The sequence below is a fragment of the Peromyscus eremicus genome, chromosome 3 (genome assembly GCF_949786415.1).
Source record: "Peromyscus eremicus chromosome 3, PerEre_H2_v1, whole genome shotgun sequence".
NCBI lineage: Eukaryota > Metazoa > Chordata > Mammalia > Rodentia > Cricetidae > Peromyscus > Peromyscus eremicus.
Genome location: NC_081418.1, coordinates 3262486 through 3285909, shown reverse-complemented (window position 1 = coordinate 3285909; position 23424 = coordinate 3262486). Strand labels below are relative to the sequence as shown.

The 23424-nt window shown below is 40.6% G+C and overlaps 1 protein-coding gene across 1 annotated transcript in view; it reads right to left on the bottom strand.

Annotated features, from left to right (window-relative positions):
• The window catches only part of Rsbn1l (round spermatid basic protein 1 like), a 57628-nt gene that overhangs the window by 23858 nt on the left and 10346 nt on the right, over positions 1-23424 (bottom strand). The window contains exon 2 of the mRNA XM_059257244.1: positions 7719-7823. Within this exon, the coding sequence (XP_059113227.1) occupies positions 7719-7823 (105 nt within the window). The remainder of the gene's footprint in view (positions 1-7718; positions 7824-23424) is intronic.

Sequence of the window (23424 nt, the reverse complement as noted above, 5' to 3'; positions counted from 1 at the left end):
CCCATAAGATATCCTGCATATTAGATATTTTCTATTCATAGCAGTAGCAAAACTACAATTATGAAGTAGCAGTGAAATAATTTTATGGTCGGGGGTCACCACAACATGAGGAACTGTATCAAATGGTTGAAGCATTAGGAAGCCTGAGAAAACAAATTCTGTCTAGGTATGTACTTCCAAAACATCTGATCAGGTGACCATCTTAAAAACAAAAACTAGGGACTAAGCATGTTACTCAGGTGGTGCAATACTTGTCTGGAACGTAAAAAGCACCTGAGTCCATTTCCAACACTACATAAACTAGGTATGGCAGCATACAACTGCAGACCTGACCTCAGAGGTATGGCTACATATTAAGTTCTAGATTAACCTGGGATACATGAGATACTGTCTCAAAAATTAACAAATTACTCAAAAAAAGACAAAAAATAAAGAGTAAAACAGTAGAGTAACCAAATGAAAGAGCAAAGAAGTCTTAAGCAAAATCCAATAAAATAAGAAAAAAGTCTATCAATAAGATTAAAAATATAATTTAAAGGGTATATAGGTTGCTTGTTTGTGTTTTGGCTCTTTGAGACAGGTTTCTCTGTATAGCCTTGGCTGTCCTGGAACTCAGGGATCCACCTACCTCTGCCTCCTGAGTGTGTGAATTAAAGGCTGTGCCATCACCACTCAGTTTGGACATAGGTGTTAATAGCAATCTCAAAGCCCATAGTGGAAAATGCATGTAAATTACACAAATTAAACCATTTTGAAATAAAACCTCACTGCAATGAAAATGTTTAAAATCTAATTAAATTCACACTTAACATATTTTTGTATTAAAATAAACAGCTGGGCCGTGGTGGCGCATGCCTTTAATCCTAGCACTCGGGAGGCAGAGCCAGGCGGATCTCTGTGAATTCGAGGCCAGCCTGGGCTACAGAGCGAGATCCAGGACAGGCACCAAAACTACACAGAGAAACTCTGTCTTGAAAAACAAACAAATGAATAAATAAATAAGCTGTAACCAACTACATTACTTTGAAATAAAATAGACAACATTTAGTCTATTCCCTAGTGTTCAGGATGAACCAAAAAAATATTACAACAATCAGCAACTTAAAATGCAAACTAACAAGTCAATAGGAGACTCTCATGATGGACATCAAGGAGCTAAATTATTCTGGCAAATTGCTTTGTAATTAACTATTACAGTGTGCAGAGGAGCTGATATGCCTAAGACTGCTTGTTAGGCTGGCCCTTGGCTGGGATTTGGAAACTTGAATTCTGAAGAGTTCCTACAGAAAATAGTGCTTCACTGTTTTCATCTTTACAGATAATATGATGTATGCTGAGGACTTGTTTTCTATATGCTGAGTGTTGGTTTTCCTTCTGGAAGTCTAAAATTTTGGTCCACAGTAGGCAGATGGTGTCGATGTACCTACTCCCAATAAACCCTGAGTCACTAATGAGCTTTCCTGGTCCAGGACACTCTAGGCATGCTGTCACAACTTACTGAATTAAGCATGATCCGACATAACTCCACTTAGAGAAGAGTCTGAGAAACGTATGCTTCATTTCCCACAGATATTACCCCATGCACATTTTCTTCTATGCCTATTTTCCTTTTATACCTTCATAATAATAAATCATATCACAGGACCAAGGATTATGCTGGGCCCTGTGAATCTTCCCACTTCTTTCTTCACAGAACCTGAATGTAGGCTTGGAAATCCCCAAAGAACAGAGGTAAAATGTATTCTTTACATTAAACCAAACTAAGGAACTAGCTTGTACTGGAAAGATTTTAAGAACATTATATAATCTCTCTGTTTCTACATATACAATTCTTTGGTGCTTATATAGAAAATTTTCAAGTACCTTAAGGAGTTATCATTTTGATTATCAATACTCTTGTTTCACAGTAAAAATACTGAAAGTTCATATTACTCTAAACCTGTAACTCTAACAAAACCCACTGATTGTGATATAATAAAAGCCCCTGAGATAAACTTAGAACAGAAAACAGAACTGCTGTCTAAGGAACGTGGACAACTCTCAAATTATGTATGACTCAAAGTAAAAGGATGCTGGAGTGCAGAAGAGACAAGGACACACAGACTGGGGTGGGAGAGGACTCTGCACATGGGGGTGGGGAGTGGGGGTGAGAGAGGACTTCGCATACACAGACAAGGACACACAGAGAGGACTCTGCATACACAGACAAGGACACACATGGAGGGGGGAACCACACGACACTCCGAATACACAGACAAGGACAAGGACAAGGGGACAGACACACACTACACACACACACACACACACACACACACACACACACACACACACACACGGCAGTGATGGGAAGGACTCCACATACACAGACAAGAACACACCCATGGGGTGGGGGGACTCCATATATGAAGACCTAGGGGTTGAAGCGGGGGTGCCAAACTGAAAGCAAAAGAAACAGGAACAGAAAAACGCAGACACACATTCAACAAGGGATAACAGACACCCACAGACAAGAGAAGAACTCATAAAAACAAGCACATCGATAGCAGTACAGCAGAGAGGTAGTGTCTACGTGACCCTAGTGACTCGGCCTTAAAAGGCAAAGGGCCAAGAGCTTGGGCCAGCAAGGGCTATACAGCAACCTCCAGGATAGCCTGAGAAGGCCTGCCTAAAAGAAAAGGAAAGGAGGTGGGAGGGAGAGGAGGAGAGTCGGAAGGAGAGGGGGAGGGAGGGGAACAGAAGCATATGCTTTGGGTGGCGATTATAAAAACTTGCTTTAAAAATAAACAGATCGCTGGGCGGTGGTAGTGCACGCCTTTGATCCCAGCCTACAGGCAGAGGCAAGCCAATCTCTGTGAATTCAAGGCCAGCCTGGTCTACAGAGTTCTAGGACAGCCAGGACCACACAGAGAAACCTTGTCTCGAAAAAACAAAAAATAAATAAATAAATAAGTGTTCACTGATAATAATTTCTACCAGTAACCTCCGTATATCTTTTAAGGTAACAAAGTAAAAAATAAATTTTACCCAGGAAAACTGGATGTTTTTTCATATCTGATATAGTAATAATGCATTCAACTCTATTACCATGCACAGAATACAGAAGCAATAACAGCTTACTGAGAAGCAATTTCGGTTTTTAGGTCTGCATGGGTTTACAGGGTGGTAAAAGCATGGGTGGGGGCCAGAGGTGTCACCCTCAAGAACACCATCGGCCTGCTTTAAAGAAAGGTCTCTTATGAACAAGGAGCTCACAAACTAGGCTCGACTAGCCAGAAAGTGCCAGGATTCCTCCTGTCTTCATTTCCCCAGCAATGGAACAACAAGAGGGCATCACGATGCCGATTAACTTTCACATGGGGTCTGGAAATCAAACTAAGATCCTCATGCTAAAGGAAAAAACACTTCACAACAGATCTATATCCTGGCTCAACAACTGTTGGGGAATATTTGTTTACACTGTAAAGATGTGTCTTTGCCAAGGTGCCTTCTGATTGGTTTAATAAAGAGCTGAATGGCCAATAGCTAGGCAGGAGAGGATAGATAGGCGAGACTTTCAGGGAAAGAGAGGAAGAGGAAGAGGAATCTAGGTGCACGATTTTACGAGCAGACTTGGCACAAGTCTGATGTACAGTACTAAGAGGTAACCAAGCCACGTAGATTTAAAAAATATGGGCTAATTAAGTTATAAGAGCTAGTTGAGAAAAAAAACCTAAGCTAAGGCCAAGCTTTCATAACTAATAAGTCTCTGTCATTATTTGCAGGCTAGCAGTCCAAAGACAGCCGACAAGAAAGCTTGCTACAAACAACTTTGATTTTTAACCCTACTGTGAGCTCTGGTGTGCTGTCAGTAACCTAGAACACTGCTCTTAACCTATTAGACCTGCTCATGAGTAAAACAGCTCACATAATGTAATGATAAAATTTTAAAATACTAAAATCAAAACATGTATTTTTTCTTATTACTTAATTTTAATTAAGTATGTAAGATGGCTAAAACATATGCACATGTTCAAAAATAGTTGGTGGACTTTGGTAAAGAAGGATGAGACCCACTAAATAACTTTATATAATGTATTTGTTCCTATGAACTAAGAGCAAGTAATCCCACTTTGTAAAACAATGACTTTCCTATTAAAATTTTTTCACATATATATAATTATGTATAATATACATGTACATATGTGTAGTCATACAAAACTTTATAGGGCTTTTTGTTTTGTTTTGTTTTCTTTTCTTTTAGTAACTTACATTTTTTTCCTTTCTTTTTTAAATTAGAGTCTTGCTATGTAACCCAGGTTAACCTAGAACTCACTTTCCTGTCCAAGCTGGCCTGGAACTTTTGATCCTCATGCTTCAGTCTCCTGAGCAGTAGGAGAGGGTACAGTTATGAGACACCATGCTCAGGTTCAACACACACACACACACACACACACACACACACAATCTTACTTGTTCGTTTGTTTGTTTATATGTGAGTGTTTTGCCTGCATGTATCTATGTGCACACATAGATACCTGGTGTCCAAGGAGGTCAGAAGAAGGCACTAGATGCCCTGAAACTAGAGTTACAGATGGTTGTAAGCCACCATGCTGGGACCTGACCTTGGGTCCTCTCAAAGGGCACAGTGCTGTTAACTACTCAACTCTCTAACCTCAGTTCAGTGAAAGTTTTAGGGAAAACACAAAGAAAATAAGATTCAGGGAGGACAAAGTTAGTAACTTCTACATTTTCAAATGTCTGTATGTTACAGCTTGTAACATTATAAAAGAAACCTATGAGGAGAGAATAAAAGATAGATGCGGAAAAGAACAACGTGGCACACTAAATACTAAGAGTATATTGCCTCTTACAAGCTGACCCCTTGCTCCACACCATCAACAACAGGTGATTCTATTCCCTGACCACGTCCACACAATGCTCAACAGATTAGTTTTGCTGGATAGTAAAAGCCAACACAAGGCACTTACAAAGACAGGATCACTTTTCCAAATGAACCGTGCTTTTACTAGTGTGACTACCTATATACTATATACTGAGGAGAAAGGACAATGTTGGTTTTGTTGCTTTTTAATCCCAAAATTATCCTTTCAAAGACGTTTCCAAGATTACTATCTACTTGTTGAATGACTGACATTCCAAACTTCTACTCACATAACCTTCACAGCAATATAAATTATTACCTACCTCCACTGTACAGTAATCATTTCCTTAAGATTTCCTAGTCATCCTAAAGGTTACAAATTAATTTCTAAACCTACTTCATTCTTTTTGTTTGTTTGTTTTCATCACTAGCTTCATCTTTACTCAGTTCAAAATGTCTCCTAAATTTTCCATCTACTTCAAAGTCAAGGTAAATATTGCATATTCCTAGAAAATTCTCAGTTCAATAAGGTATTTTCATATATAAGGTTCTCTAGGGATCTAGTCACCAATGAAGAATATATGAGCTTAAGTACTCTGAGGCCACAGATTATTACTCTAATAGCATAAATGTGTATCACTGCACATTCAAATAAAGAACAGAACTGGCTAAACCAATAGGGTGCAGTTAAGTAAATATTTGGAGTATTAATCACTAGCTGCTTCACAGCATAACTGCAGTTATTCACGTCCTGCCTCTAAGGCTCACAGTCTAATTCCACAGCACAGTGGGAACCTGAGAGCAGGGATGGGCTTTGTTCCCTAGTACTGCATCTGTCATCCTAGCACCTGGGACATGGAGGCAAGCACATCACAAGCGCAAGTTCATTCCCGTATATCCAGTTTGAGGCCAACCTTGGACCCATGAGACCCTGTCTAAAAAACAGAACAACAGGGGGCTAAAGAAATGGCTCAGTGGTTAAGAGCACTAGTTGCTCTTGCAGAGGACCTGAGTTCAGTTCCCAGCACCCACATGGTGGTTCACAGCCTCCTGTAACTCCAGTTTCAGGGGACCTGACACTTCGTTCTGGTCTCATCAGCACCAGGCACAGACACAGAACAAATACACAAGTGCAGGCAAAACATTCATACATGTGATTTCTAAAAAAAAAACTTGAAAAAATAAATAGATAAAACTACAGCTAGGCATGGAAGTACACGCCTTTAACCCCAGTACTCCAAACACAGAGGAAGGAGGATCTATATGACTTTTAGGCCAGACTAATCTACATATCAAGCTCCAGGCCAAGCAGTTACATAATGAGACTGTCTCAAAAATAACATAAAATAAAACAACAAGAGTAACAAAACTATAGGGGCAAAAGAAACTGAACAAAAGGATTGAGAACATTAACCAGGAAGTCATCACCTAATTGGGGGTGTATTTCTTTTAAGGTGTAAAGAATATTACAGGAAGGAAAATTCTGGGGTTGGAGAGCTGGCTCAGTGGTCAAGAATATTTGCTAGTCTTCAAGAGGACCTAGGTTCAGTTCCCAGCACCCACACTGAGTGTTTCACCACCACCTGTAACTCCAGCTCCAGATCTGACACCCTCTTCTCTGATCCCTGAAGATACTGCATACACGTGGTAAACATAGTACACTCAGGCATACATACATAAAATAAACAAATCTCTGAATAAAACATTCTGACCTGTTATTATATAAAGAAACAATATTTGCAAATATGACAAAGAATAAAATGAAAATGAAGAGTCCACATTTATTCTAAGTAATATAAATTAGTTATTGTGTTTCATATCCAATATAATGGTGTTTTTTCTCCCTTGTTTATTGACACTCAAATTCAATCTGAAATTAATGGAAGTCAACAGGTTTTGATCAACAACTGTCAATCTAATGGAATAGCCAATGCCATCCCAACTGCCTCACAAGAGAACATCACTGATTCATACCTTACAACCTAGGTGAATTGGAGATTGTTCTTATCTCTAATGGAACATAAGTTCTCGTTTTTTTATAGGATTTATTATGTTGCTGCCCAACACACTACCCCAAAATTCTTCTCCCCACCTTTTCTCATGTACAAACATTAACTGAACACAGTTTAACAGAGAAACAAGAAACAAAGAGGACATGTTGGGTTTGTTTGTTTGTTTGGTTGGTTGGTTGGTTAAGACCAAAAAGAATACTCTTGGCCCCAGGAGGTGGTGGCGGCGCACGCCTTTAAACCTAGTACTTGGGAGGCAGAGGCAGGCAGATCTCTGTGAGTTTGAGTCCAGCCTGGTTTACAGAGTGAGTTCCAGGACAGTCAGGACTACACAGAGAAACCTTGTCTTAGAAAGAAAACAAAACAACAACAAGATACTCTTAAGCAAGCAAGAATCAGAATAAAACAGTACCCCTCTGGTTTAGCTCAGGTGAAGAGTTCCTCTCAGCCCTGCTCTATGATGTAGTGATTATGCTCTAATATCTGTAAGAAGGGCATTTGTCACCATCCCTATCGTGCCAAAAATTACTTTAGCCTTTTATTTCAAAGTACATAAATATGGTTAAAAACTATTAATGCATACACCAAATTATACAACTTATTTTTAAAATAATAATCTGTTTAGTGAAGCTTAACCATGAAAGCTTTTATGACTCATTAAATATATACACCAAAGCATGTCACCATGCAGACGACAATCCCTAACACTAGATTTACTCTTCACTTTTACAGCATTCTTATTCTTAGCAAAAATCTGCATCAAAAAACATTTCTTATTTTAATATCTTGGCTAGTAAGTATACTGAACATCATAAAATGTAGGAAAAGTTCAGTGAATATAAACTTACTTTTCAGCAAAATCTTTACATCTCCATTTTCTTTCTTGATCTCACTCATTACTTTATACTTCTTTTTTTCTTTTTCTTTCTCTTTAATTTTGTCTTTGATTTTATCTGAAAAGACAAAAAATACTTAAAACTGTTAAATTTTTTTTTCTCTATGAACTTTAGTTCAATTTAGTATAATACATAAGAAAGCTGAGTGATTACGCACGCCTTTGATTCCAGCACAGAGGGAGGCAGAGGTAGAAGGATCTCAGTGAGCTAGAGGCCAGCCTGGGCTACATATTAAGTCCAGGGTAGCCAAGGGCAACATAGTGACACCTGATCCCCCACAAAAGACAAAACAACAAAAGAATAAAAACAAAAAAACACAATACACATAAAAATCATGATGACTGGAAAAAAAAAAAGCCTTTTTTTTTCCTTTCTCAGTTTTAGGACAAATTTCTACATTTCTTTCACTGAGCATACCGATCAAAATTTATCATTGTACATTTAATTTCAATGATTATTTCAATGATTATTCAATGATTTTTACTCATTTCATGTCAACCAAAATACAGGATTGATTCAAATTACATAAAACAACAGGCTGTCTTTACTGGAGCAGGTAAGAGGACTGGGAAGTATTGCTCTGAAACTGAGTACATTCGTGTCGTTAACAAACTGCCAAACCTGAGGGAATGTCGGTGGAGACCATCCTCACAGGATTATCACATGAATTAAATGAAGAAAATGACCATACAGAGCTACAATAAGACCAGATACTAGCTCCCTTACCCTTCCACGTTTTAGGAAGAACATGGCTAGCTAGTAAAACTATGATATTAAATTATGGGGCATAAAAACTTACTGATCTATATCCTAAAAAATCTGAACAACTTTATGAAATGCATACTATCCTGTTGTGGAACAATCCTTTTCTACATTATGAATATGTATTATTCTTATTGGTTAATAAAAAGCTGACAGGTCGGTAGGGGCTGGAAGTTACATGGGAAAGCCAAACTGAGAATGCTGGGAAGGAGAAGGGCCGAGTCAGGAGTCGCCAGGCAGACACAGAGGAAGCAAGATGAGATTGCCACACTGAGAAAAGGTACCAAGCCACGTGAGTAAGCATAGATAGGAATTATGGGTTAATTCAAGTGTAAGAGCTAGTAATAAGCTTGAGCTACCGGCCAAGCATTTATAATTAATATAAGCCTCTGTGCAGTAATTTGGGAAACAGCTGCCAGGTATGTGGGAGTTGCTGGCAGGACAGAAACTTCTGCCTTCATTATCTTATTAACTGTTGTTCAGTCAATTTCCTATGAATCGTCAAGGATAAATATATGCAGAATGAAAACAAAGCAATACAGCCCTTGCCTTCAAGAGCTTATTATTATTACAAAGCTATATTGAAAGCACATAATCTTGTAAAACAACACAGATTTTACAATGTTTGTGAATACTGCATAATCCCTTAAAAACTTCTCCTTACTTTCTTTTCCTAAGTGTTACCCTAATCCAAGCCATAATCACATGATAACTAGAATGCCAGTCTCAATCAGATATTACCAGCAGAAATATAATGCCATTTGCAAATCTGCATTTTCCAGCAGCCACATTAAAGCATAATAAGCAACAGGTGAAATTACTTTTAATAACGTATTTTACTTAACCCAATATTTTACAGGCACACCCCTCCCTCTGTCTGCGTGTGTGCGTTTGTGTGAGTGTGTGTATGTGTGCATGTGCATGTGCGTGTGCGTGTGCGTGTGAGAGAGAGATTGGGAGGTGAGGGGTGGGAGCAAGTGTATACCACAGCATGCATGTGGAGTCCTTTTGTCCTTTAACTTTTACGTGAGTTCTGGATATTGAACTCAGGACACCAAGCTTGTGCAGCAAGTGCCTTTACCTGCTGAGCTAGCTCACTAGCACTGGGAAACTGAAAATCCCATCTTAACTGCCTCCTTTAAATTTCATCTAATTCTCTAACTTGGTAGATAAAGTGAGGGTGCATGCCCAGAAGACAAGATCTCAGACCCTTGGTCTTGGTTGTAAAGTTTATATGCTATCATTTCTCCATCTCCTCACAGGGAAGGGGTTATGAGGGAAAACAGGACCTTGGCATTGTTGTTTTCTTTAACACACTGTTCTTCAAAAGACTGGTTCTTCACCAGTTCTGATTGATTTATTTTCATGAGCAAGAATTCAGCCAGGTGTAGTGACTCACACCTTTAATCCCAGCATTAGAAAAGCAGAGGCAGGCAGATCTCTTAGTTCAAGGCCGCCTGGTCTACACAGTGAGTTCCAGGACAGCCAGAGCTAAATAGTGAGACCCTGTCTCAAAAGAAAAAAAAAAAACAAAAAACAAAACAAAAAAAAAACCAGTATTCTCATTGTAATCCTTAGAATGACAGCAAGAATTCTTCTACTGTAAGAACAACACGCTGTTTGAAAAGTCAAACACAGCGTAAGGACAATTTGATTTAGAAAGTGTTTCAAAGGTATCAAGGTATCGAGACAGTTACTGGCTGTAACTGTCTTGAAAAGATCAGAACGAAACTGGCATTCAGAAACAAACCACAGTACAGTAGCTGATGTCTGACAATGCAGCGAAAGTAATGGGAAAGGACATTTTCAACAGACAGCACCACAACTGGCCAGTCAAGCTCAGAACAAAAGAGAATCTATTCAAACTCCCAGAAGACATCCAAGATCTACATGCAGTGGCAGCTGGTGACACTGCAAAAGTAATGTCAAAGGGAAAACTGGCAAGCTGGATTCATTAATGTTCTTCAGAAGGCACTATCGAGAATAGAAAGGCAAACCACACAAGGGAAAACATAACTGTCAATTACTATTAGCCAATGTAGACTCATCCAAAGATCAGGGACAAAGCCACTGAAAGGGGTCAAACACCTCACATTAAAAAATATATAGAAGGTTGTGCAGTGGTGGCGCACGCCTTTAATCCCAGAACTTGGGAGGCAGAGGCAGGAGGATCTCTAGTTCAAAGCCAGCCTAGTCTACAGAGAGAGTTCCAGGACAGCCAAGGCTACACAGAGAAACCCTGTCTCCAAAAACAAAAGAAATAAAATAAAATATATACATGTAAAGATATAGGAGTTCGAACTACAAAATGTCACTACGTAACTATTAAATTAGCCAAAATCCAGAACATTGACAGCATTGTTAAATGCTAGTAAGAAGTGGAACAACAGGAGTTCTCCCTCATAGCTAGTGGGAATGCAAGAAGACATGTGAGTGCTCTCATACCACACACTTTCCTAAGCAGCAATAAACTTCACTGCTTAGTTTTTATCCAAAAGACCTAAAACACATACATAAATAGTTATATCAGGTTCATAATTATCCAAAACAAAAGGAAACGATTAAGATGTCCTTCAGTGGATGAACGTAAACTCTGACATATCCAAGTGACAGGATATTCTTCAATGCTAAAGGAGAAAGGAGCTATGAAACCATGAAGACAGAAAACCTACATGAGTATTAAAACCTACATCAAAGGAAAGTTTAAAACACCACATACTACATGACTCCAACAACATAAGATTCTAGAAAAGCCTTGAGCTTGATAGCCACCTAGCAGAACTGGCATCTAGCAGAATTGGCAAGTCTTAGGATCCAATGAGAGAATCTATCTTAAAAGGGGGGGGGGGCAACCAAGATGGCTGAGCTGTAAAGCAGCTGACCACCTGGAACCCACATAAAGGTGGAAAGTGAGAACCAATTCCAAAGTTGTCCTCTTACCTCCACATGGGCACTACAGCACACATGCACACACATTAACAAAAATAATAAGGTAGTGGCTCCTGAGGAATGAAACCTAGATTGAATTCTCACCTCCACATGTACCCATACAACACACACAAAACAACAAATATGTCTAGAACAGAGCAGAAGCATAAATAAAATCTTCCTGATATAGTACATGAAAACAGAAACTATATGTATACATATATGTGTATATGTATACTTATATGAACACACATGTCTATATATATAAACATGTATGCATCTACAAGGAAAACTGTTTAAAATGTTACATATATTAGACAGAGGGGGGTGTTGATTTCTAAGTTGTCCTTTGTCAAATAGTGGCATGATCATTTCAGTCACTCAAGAATGTAAACAATGAGCTGTGCTCAAGTAAATTCAGGAGTAAAAAGAAAAAAAAGTAAAGTAAATAAAAGTAGAGGACATGTACACCTGGCTTAGAAGATAGCAGTCACTGTTAAGTGAAAACAGGATCATGCAAACCAAGGCCTCCACAAAAGGAACACAGGAACAGAGCAGAAATGAAGCAATGTGTATCTGTGTCAATGAAATAAAGACAATTTTAAAGACATCAAGATTAATAAAGCCTTACAGAAAAGGATCTTTGATCTGGGTTAAATTATTTGCAAAGTCTTATAAGCATTAGTTATTTTACTAAGACATGGGAAATGACTACGCTGAGTTAGGAGTTGATGATGTAGCTCAACTGGTAAAGCACTGGCCTAGAATGCATGAAGCCCTCTACTCAGTCCCCAGCACTGGATAAGCCACATGGGGCTCATGTCTGTAATCCCAGCACTGAGGAGGTGGAGACAGGAGGATCACAGCTCCAAGATCACTCTATCGTTACTTAGATTCATTACTCACATTTCAGTAAAAAGCAAGTTCTTCAAAAAGGTTCACTGGTGGCTGGAGAGCTGGTTCAACAAGAGCACTTACTGCTCTGGCAGAGGACCAAAGTTCAGATTCCCAGCACACACACGGTAGTTCATAACAATCTATAACCCCAGCTCCAGAGGGTCACACAGGCATGCACATGGTACACATATATGCATGCAGAGAAAATATTCATACACATAAATAAATAGATCTAAAAGAAAAAAAGTCTGAAAGACTAAAAAAAGACTAAAAAATTCATTTGAATTTATTTAAGTAAAAAATCATAAAAATTCAAACTGAAGTTCTTATGAAATATCAAAAGAAATCCCATGCTAAAGCTTTCAGCTACTATACATTTTTGCAGCAAAAGCTCAAACAGGCTTCATATTATCAGCTTTAGCTATCCTGGGTATAAGCCGTAAGTCAAGACCATTAAAGCAATTCATGAAATCAACTGATCTGAGCAACCACACTGCTAGCTCCTACATCCAGCCAAGAATAATCCACTGCTGAAAAAAGATCAGAGAGCAAGCAGGAAAAAGAAGAAAATGAAACTGGAGATGCAGAAGGGACAGTAGATGTACAAAATGACAGGAAAATTAAGAAAACATAGAAGATAAAGGAGATGAAGGATACTGTAGAAGGAACTCTATGAGCAGTGATTGGGGCAAGAAGGACTTCTCACAGCCTCTCTCCAGCAGATAGCTAAGCAAAGCTACCTACCCCAGCAAGTCACCCTTCTTCCAAGGACCTCTGTGGAACAGCACTGGCCTCCATCAAAATGTCTCACTGTATTTCAGTGATGCTAGAAATTCTCACAATCCTATCTTTAGAATTTAGCTTCGTCATCTCTCTTCTCCATACTTCTGTAATTATATGATTATCAAGTAAATGAATATCCAAATCTACCTAGACAATTCCTGCCAAACTCCACACCTTCATTTCCTTAACGTACTTATAACCAAACTGTCATCTTTCATTCTCTTTCCCGAGGGAAAAAAGGTCTCACGGAAGGTGGGAAGAAAGAAGCAAGGGTACAAAGTACATGAAGTGTGGGAGGAGGAGACATCACAGGTGAGGATCAACAAAAACACGTGTATGAAAACATCCTACCGAAATCCATTCGTTTGCTTGTTAATTTTTAAAAAGCTAAAACTATGAGTGTCTCAAAGGGACAACACACTAATTAAATCTCTTCAAAATAGTTAATTGTATCACTCTTGCTTAAAACAAATTAAACAAACCGACTTGCTTCTGCCTAACTAAAAAAAATAAAATGCCATTGGTGTTAGCTGGGCCTAGAAGTCCCACTACCTGGACTGAAGTAGATAGTTTTATAAGTCCAGGCTTGAGAAAATGGGGTATAGTTATGCCTCACAGAATAGCAAGGGATGCCAAGATTGGTATGAGACTTTCACAAGTTTCTTTGTTCTCTCACATGTTCTTTGAAAGATTACAGAGTAGAGAATGGCTGTCATTTTCTTTGGCATATTCCTACATATCTGACTATGTGAACGCACTAAATTTGCAAAGGAATGTATCTCAGACAACTCAGAGCAGCCTGAAAAGGACAGCTAGAACAGCTGGACAAAAGGGAGGATGGTAGGTTTGGCAGAGCTTTGTTTACAATGCATATCAAAGGCAAGCAAAGGAAGGGCCATTCTTTCCAATAAGGCCCAGAAACTCACTGTTTTCTCTGCAGTTTTTAGTTCTGTTCCACTGTATGCCATTCAAGAATTTCTGTAGAATTTCTTAATTTTCCTGTCTTTTCTTCCACCTCTCACCAATGCCATTCCAGACTGATTCCTTACCCAAATGTAATATCTCAACATTTTTGCTAATTACACTTAAGCATGCCTTTGCCAGCTGGGTGGCGGTGGTGGCGCATGTCTTTAATCCCAGCACTCGAGAGGCAGGCAGATCTGAGTTCAAGCCCAGTCTGATCTACAAAGCAAGTTCTAGGACAGCCAGGACTGTTAACACAGAGAACCCCTGTCTTGAAAAACCAAAGGAAAGAGACAGGGAGGGGAGGAGTGGAAAGGAAAGAAGGGAGGGAGGGAGGATGGATGACACTCCTAGCTGCGGTGGAGAAGAAAGCTTATTGTAGATAAGAAGGAGAATAGAGCTAGAGGCAGAGACATCTGGGACAGTACGTGGTGGATTTGACCAGCAAGCTGAACTGGGTTATGTGAAAGCAGGGAGGGGAGAGGGGAGAGCCAGGGGGCCAAAAGGTAAAATAGGCTGGCATAGACAAAATGGCTCGGTTACAGAAGAATCAGAGTAGTCTGGGTAGGTGGCGGGCTATGCTAGTCAGGAGGACCCTGTAACAGGTAGGGACTGAGGGATGATGGGAGAACCTGACCGGTGTCTGCTCTGCTATGTTACCAGGCACCTCCATTAGCATTTGGCCAGGGTTTGAGACCTAACTGTGTCTATCTCTACTAGTTTATGTTATTCAGTGTCCAATTAACTACAAATACAGTTTATTTTGCATGCCCCCTGCTCACAGCAGGCAATACATCTGCACTTGTTTAATTCCTGTAAGATGTAAGCAGAAGGACAAATTAAGGGAGTCATAACATAAAGTAAAAATCTTTTTAAGATTCAGAATTGGCCAGGCATGTGGTGCACACCTTTAATCTCAGCACTAAGGAGGCAGAGGCAGGTGGGTCTCTGTGAGTTTGAAGTCAACCTGGTAATGTAGTGAGTTCCAGGACTATCAGGGCTACATAGTGAGACCCCTGCCTAAAATTAAGAAAAAAGGGATGGGGGGTGGCGGGGGCGGGGGTGTGTGGTATTACTAGGAATGTAAAAGGAAATCTTTCCCATGAAAAGATAGATGTGATTTGACAGGCATGAGGCAGATAGTATTTAAAATACCTGACTCTTACCCCTCCTCTAGATGTGTTTGTTCATCCAAGTAGACAGAATTTGCTGAAAGGGTAAATGGTCTTTAAATCAGTAAAAACTGATACATACTAAGAACTCTGAGCTGAGCTGTGATGGCACACACCTTTGATCCCGAAACTTGGGAGGCAGAGGAAGGCGGATCTCCAGTTCAATGCCAGTCTGGTTTATATGGTAAGTTCCAGAACAGCCAGGGCTACACAGAAAATCCAAAACAAACAACAACAACAAAAGACTGAGAGATGGAAACATCTAGCTCCATTCAACTCAGCTCACAGGACTTGGAAAGTGCTGAACTGAGAGAATCTTGGAGCTCCTGTTACTCGTACACATAATATCCCAGGCTACGCAGACCTCTGAAGACTCTTTCATTTCTGTTATTCCATGATTCCTTTTCTTGATAAATGAGAAAAATGTAGCACAGCTACTCATGCAGTAACAACCACCTATATTTTATACAGTACTACAAAGTCTATCACTTAGTATTCAGGAACAGGAGAGCTGCTGTCAGAGGGATGACCCTCAGAGTTGGTTAAGACCACTTGCTGCTCTGGCAGGGGGCCAAGGTTCAATTCCAAGGATCCACATGACAACCCACGGACCAGATCATTTCCAGCTGCAGTTCCAGGGGATCCAATACCCCCTCTGGCCCCTACAAGCACCAAGCATACATGTTATACATGTATACACACACATATCTGTAAACAAACACTACTGTGCCTCATTATTCTCATCCATAAGAGATAACGGCATTTGTCTTTTTAACTTTATAAGGATTAAAGCCAGCATATACTTAAATTTCCCACATTGTACTTGATAACTAATAAAGTTGACAGCAGAATTTTACTAAGAACATAACATAACACAGCATAGCAAGAACAGTCATAGCAACAGAGAACTGTAATAAGAAACTTTGTTTATTTATGTTTATTTTAGGTTTTGAGGCCAGAAGAGGGCATCAGATCCCCTAGAGCTGGGGTTACCAAGGGTTGAGAGCGGCCATGTGGTGCTGGGGACTGAACCTGGGCCCGCAGCAAGAGCAGTCAGTGCTTTTCACTGTTGAGCTCTCCAGCCCCAAAAGTTTGTCTCGAAAAGTGAGGCAAAAATCCTTTTTCTATTTTCAATAGTCTACAAAACTAAGACATGAAATCGTAAGATGTTGTATGCAATATCAGTTACAGAATCATTCTGATCACTGAATCTTAAATAGACTAAAAAGCTGTTCTAGTAAATGTGGCCTCCAAGTAATTACTGTACTTGTTATATTAATGAGGACAACATAAATGAAAAAAAATTCTTTTTTTTTCCCTGAGACAGGGTTTCTCTGTGTAGCTTTGGAGCCTGTCCTGGATCTCGCTCTGTAGACCAGGCTGGGCTCAGAGATCCGCCTGCCTCTGCCTCCTGAGTGCTGGGATTAAGGGTGTGCACCACCACCGCCCAGCTTCAAAGAATTCTTATTCTATACTTCTTTTAGACAAAAGGTTCTGGGCCAGTGAAGATGTCTCAGCAGGTTAATACACCTGTCCCCAAGCCTGATGACCTAAATTCAATCTCTGAGTCCTGCAGGGTGGAAGAGTGCTTACTCCTCTGTCCTACACACACAAGAAAATAAATACACTGTAATCATAATTTTTTTTAAAGTCTAAGCTGGACAGTGATGACACACGCCTTTATCCTAGCACTTGGGAGGTAGAGGCAGGCAGATCTATGTGTGTTCAAGTCCAGCCTGGTCTACAAAGCGAGTTTCATAGTAGCCATAGTTGTTATATAGAGAAACTCTGTCTTGGGGAAAAAAACAAAAAAAACAAAAAAAAAAACACAAATAAACAACAACAACAAAAAATCTATCATGGCAATGCATGCTTTTAATCCCATTCAGGAGAAAGACAGATCTCTGTGAATTCAAGGCCAGCCTGGCCTACATAGCAAGTTCCAGAGGGCTACATAGAAAGACTGTCTCAAAGAAAAAAAGTTTACTTAAAAACAATAGCAAAAACTAAACATTCCATTTCCTTAACAGGCAGCCCCATCACTACACCCTTGGAGGAACACCGTGTGAGAGCGGCCTGAAGGCTAGGGCAGCTCTGCTCTCAGCCCTGTGAGCAATGCTGGTCCACTCATCTCGTGCCTCACTGAGTGCAGAATACAGGACTTGCTGCTTTTTCTCTTCCAACGACCACAAAGGTTAATGGGAATACACACACACACACACACACACACACACACACACACACACACACAGAGCCCTCAACCCCAGAGAGGACCCAGAAGGTAAACTATTCATTTTGTAGGCTGGTAAAATGGCTCAGCTTGTAAAATGCTTGCTGCACAAGCCTAGCAACCTGATTCATTCCCCTGAACCCACAGTAGAAGGAAAGAACAAACTTCCAAAAATTATCCTCGACCTCCAACATTTGCCATAACACTTGCTTCCATGCATGCACACTCGCGCTCTCTCTCAAACATACAGTAAATTGTTTTTGTTTTTAATTGCACACCTGCCTTCTCTTTCTTCCTTTCCTTTTGACAAGATCTCATGTAACCCATGTTGACCTTGAACTCCTGATCTCCTTGCCTCAGCTTATCAAGTGCTTGCAGGTTATGCTACTGTAACTAGCTCAGAACTGCTTTTAAGTTGCACAAGTCAGCAATGCCCCTCTACATTGTCCAAAGAGCCTAGACCCATTTGGTAAGCAGGCAAGAGGCCCCAGGAACACCAGCAAGTAGCGGGATATCTGGAACTGAGTCTCTTTTCTGCTCCTAGGAGGCAGCCTAGGGACTCAGTCTGAAGTAAGCTGTACATGTTTCTATGGCAAGAACTGTCAGTGGTAATGGGAAGCTGGAGACAGATGCTTCCCCTCCCTCAAGCATCTCCAAGTGTAGTTCCAGAAAGGCTAGTTGCCATCAGGCTATAGAAAATTAATCTCAGCAGTTTCCTGGAATAGGAGGACCTACAACTTGTACCTATCAATGGTCATGGATTTCTTGTAAGGATGGCCTATATGATGGTCTAAAAGCTAAGACCATCTAATGAAATACCGATTTTTATTTTTAAAAAAAGGGTCTCAGTTGGATGTAGTGGTGCACATCTTTAATCCCAGCACTCGGAGAGTGGCAAGTGGATCTCTTTTTGTTCCAGGCCAGCCAAAACTATATAGTGAGACCCTGTCTCAAACAACAACAAAAACAGGTAGACAAGGTCTCCATATAGTCTTGGCTGGCCTGGAATTAATAGGGATCCACCTGCCTCTGCTTCTCAAATGCTAGGATTAAAGGCACACGCCACCAAGCCCACCCAATGCTGAAATTTTGAAGAGACCCTCTGCTTGGAGAAAATTTGGCCCTTGATGATCACTTTGATAGTGCTCAAAAGTAGCACCTTAATATAGACTGTGCTCTAGCAGGACTGACAGGAACCAGACAACTGCTGACCTCCATGGCAGCAACGGTAGTAGAGCCAGTCTGCAGGGCTGTACCCTCTGGTTCAGTGTCCTTGAGTGGCACTCTGACAAATGTTGATAAGTTTGAGCTCGCTGCAGTTAACATCAATTATGTTCTCCTCCTTGAAGAGCACTTGCAAAGGACCTGGCTTCAGTTTCCAGTACCCACATCATGGCTCACAATCATCTATACCTCCAGTTCCAGGGGTTGCAACATGCTCTTCTGATCTCCACTGGCACCAGGCACACTGGTGGTTCACATATGAAAGCAAACACTCATATACATAAATCTAAAAGACCATTTTTTAAAATGTTCTCCATCTTGATGTGGTAACAGAGCTACCTGCAGCTATGGCAATGCCCCCCACAGTTTCCAATACCTGCCACTGTGGGTCCCACTTCTCTTACAGGGCTCCCTTTCCATGACAAATTCAAAGAAGTTTTACCCATAGCTCAGGCCTCTCCAGGATCAACATGAGCTGGGCCTCTTGAACCAGTCCAGGAACCTAATGACATCAGGGACACCCAAGCTTACCTTTTTCAACAGGACTACTTCCACAGGCAATTGGATGCCACTGAGCAGCTCTTCCCGGTTGGAAATCAGTCTTTCTCCACGTGTTTGATAGCCACTGGTAAACTGCCCACAACCCGGGCGCCGGAGTAGACAAGAGCCGAAGCCACAGCTTCCCAACAGCGGGCCAGCCTGGTACTGTGACTTCAGTAACTCTTCCACTTTGCTGCAGCACAGCTAGGGATGTGCAGATCAACAAAGGGCATGCTGATTGTGAACAGAACATCCAGGTTCTTGGGCATAAGGATAGTGCAACAAGCAGCACTAGGGATAGGGTTGTGCCAGTAGTTGTGGCTGTGGCTAAGTGGCTATCAGGCCAGCAGAACCAGACTGTGCTTAAAGCAATTGGTGAGATCCCATGGACCCAAGGGTAGCACTACAGCACCAAGCTCTAGTGGCTGTGGCGGTGGCAGCTACCGCTGCTGCTGCTCATCTGTCACCAACAACTCTTCTCCTGCCACCTCCAACACTGCGACACTTCTAAATATACTTTTTCATAGAAACAATTACAGGTCTAAATTGTAAAAGGTCATGTACTTCACCAATGTCATTAGAGAACTTTCTTATAGGAATTCTATTTAGTTCAATTTAAAATGCACCTAAATAAATTTTCAAGCAATTATACATACACATGCACAAAAGAAAAAAGTGTGTGTGTGTGTGTGTGTGTGTGTGTGTGTGTGTGTGTGTAAACTGGCTCAAGCATCCAATGCCCCAGTGGGTAAAATGTTTGCTGTGCAGGCATGAGGAGTCAGGTTTAACTGAGAACCCACACAAAGTCACTCAACACCTGAGACTTTCGTCTGGCCTCAATATGTGTGCCATGATACACGCATGCCCACACATATACGAACATGCACATACATCATGCTCACACATACAAATTTAAAATATTGGGGGGGGGCCCTGTTTAGTATCTTGACATCTCTCACAAGGTAACAAGAAACACACTAAGCTGTCTTGGCTTTCCCAGTTGTAATTCCTTACTCCAGACACTGAAGCAGGAGGAGTTCAAGGCCAACATGGGTTCCAAAGTCAGTTCCAGGCCACCCTAGGCTACAACATGAATCTCTGCCTCCCCCCAAAACAAACCATTCTGGCCCTATGAAAAAACCCTGATCAAATGCACCTTTGGGAAGGGTTTATTTGGCTTACAGGCTACAGTCCATCATCAAAGGAAGTCTGGGCAGAAGCTCAAGGCAGGATTACTGTTTTGCTGTCTTCTACACCTCAGGACCACTTGCCCAGGGGGTGGTACCAGCCACAGTGGGCTGGGTCTTTCCATGTCAATCATTAATCAAGAAAATATTCCCAAAAGCTTACCCACAGAGCAATTTGATCCAGGCAATTCATCAACTGAGGTTCCCTCTTCCCAGATGACTCTAGTTTGTGTCAAGTTAACAAAAACCAACGGCATACAAGTCTAGCCTTCAAAATCCTAAAATGTCCAAGTTTATAAGAACTTGGAGCATCTAGCCCAAATATTTCCTTTTAGAGATGGAGACAATGAAATTAATATAAGTTTTACCCCTCTTACTGAGATAAGGATTCAGATGTGGGCGATAGTTAAGTCAGCAAAATGCGTGCTACAGAGGTATGAGGACCTGAGTTGTAGCCTAGCATCCATATAAGAAAAACCCAAGCATGGTAGTGTAAGCTTGTGATCCCAGTGCTGGAAGCGGAGGAACAGGCTCCCCTGGAGCTCTCTGACCAGTCAGCCTAGCCGAGTGTGCAAGCCCCACCCCAGTTTTCTGAGAGGCTGTCTCAAAAGGAGCAAGGCAGTGGAGCACACGGGAGAGGGCTCTCCTGAGAAACAACACTACAGGTGCTTTTCCAGCCACTGTAACGCCCTCCACCCTCCTCCCCACTTATAACACACACGCGCACATGCACACACACACACACACACACACACACACACACACACACACAATCAGGAATTCAGGGCCAGTCATGGGAGGTCGCACCTATAATCTCAGCACTTGGAAGGCAAAAACAGACTAGTTCAAGGCCAGCCTAATCCACATAGTAAATAGTAAGCTAGATGGGCCTAAAGAAAAAGCACTGTCGTAAAAAAAAAAAAAAAAAAAAAAAAAAATCACAAATTTACTCACTAAGGCCTCCTGATATTTGTACATTTCTTCTACTACATATTTGTACAGCATGAATATTTTCACTCACAAATCTATTCCATCTAAGGGGCTAGAGATAGCTCAGCAGTTAAGAGCATAGAATGCTCTTCCAGAGGACCTGGGTTTGATCCCCAACATTAGTGTGGTTGCCTCCGAAAGCAATGCACATGTAGAACACATACACATATGCAGACAATATCCATACACATACAAATAAATCTCAAATATCTTTAAAAAACAGCAACATTACGTAAAACCAACCACCTATTGGTAACATATCAGATTTTACGAAAAATGATCATTATACTATACTTGAATATAAAGAACCTTTCTCTTTTCCCCATTATGCCTCCATTCCCAAATTACTGCTGGTTAACCCAGTTTTGTAAACAAACATTTAAAACACAAAATATTCTGTTTTACAATATAATGTAAAGCTTTTTTGAGGGTAACCAATTTTGACAACTCATTATTAACCAAGCATAATTCCATTACCTACACAGTTCATTTCCTTTTTAATTCTCAAGCCACTGATAACTCTCTTATTCTTACTTTAGTCTGTCTGTTATCTGTACGCTCCTAGTCAACTTCTGATCCTATTGTCACCCTTTTGTGTTCTCAGTTTCAAAGCTGAGAAAGCTGAGCTGCCAAAAATTTTCAGAATGACAAAGATCTCTTCCGGTCTGAAACATATGTAATTCATTAATTTCTCCCAACATTTATCAAGTACCCAGAAGACGAAAGCTTGATTAAAACTCAGATAATGGTAAATATAAATTTTAGAGTTTAGGGCAGTGGTTCTCAACCTGTAGGTCAAGACCCCTCGGGGAGTCAATGACCCTTTCTTTCACAAGGATCACATATCAAATAGTCTGCATATCAGATATTTACGTGACAATTCATAATAGCAAAATTACAGTTATGAATTAGCAATGAAACTAATTTTGTGGGTGGGGATCACCACAACATGAGAAACTATTAAAGGGCCGCAGCATTAGGAAGGGTGAGAACCACTGGTTTAGAGTCTAATAATGACATGGTCTGAGAAGGTAGGACTTGCCTACATGAGGTAAGCCCTTGGTTTGATCACCAGAAAATGAAGAAGACAGAATTAAAGAAAGGTAAGCGCATGTCAAGTAAAGGCAAGAACACCTCACCCCTAACCCAGTTCAGAGTAGCAAAGACCTCACTTTCAAGCGAAGACCTGAAAGACAGGTAGAATTAGGTGGGACAGCAGCATGGAGCTGGGGATGGAAAGATAATGAGTATAGAAAATTCTACCCAATAAGAAGCACCTAAAAGGACCTCAGAGCTCAGCAACGATATGAGCATCCAGAGCACTGGAGTTCATTTTAAGGAAATTGAGCTGCATCTCACAACCGGAAAGTGATAGGACCAGATATATATTTAGATCTCGTTATCACTCACTACAACATGAATTTGAAAGATCACAGATCTGGGGGCTGGAGAGAAGGCTCAGTGGTTAAGAACACAGATGACCCAGGTTCAATTCCCAGGACCCATATGGCAGCTAACAACTGTCTGTAACTCCAAGATCTGACACCATCACACAAATGTACATGCAGGCAAAATACCAACGTACATAAGAATAAATAAATTATTTTTAAAAACAAAAAAAGAAAGAAAGAAAGAAAGATCAATCTGAAGTGGGGGACATGAAGGAGGCAACTATAAACAATTCAGGCATGATATGGTAATTCAAAAGTAAATAAAGACACGAAATAATAGCTAGAAATAACAAGATGTGGCAGCAGGCTAGATGCAAATAGAGGGTAGAATACATAATTCTAGCTTGAATCACTGCATATACGACACAGACAGGAACAGCCACAACAAGGCAAAGGTAGGTGAAGAACACTAAGTTTTGAACACATTGGATAGGGTTATGTGTTGTGTAACAGTTTCCTCTGGGATTAAAACATTCCATCCTTCAGGGAAGTCTCTTCATAAGAAAGAGCTCAAAATAGCTTCAAAGTCCC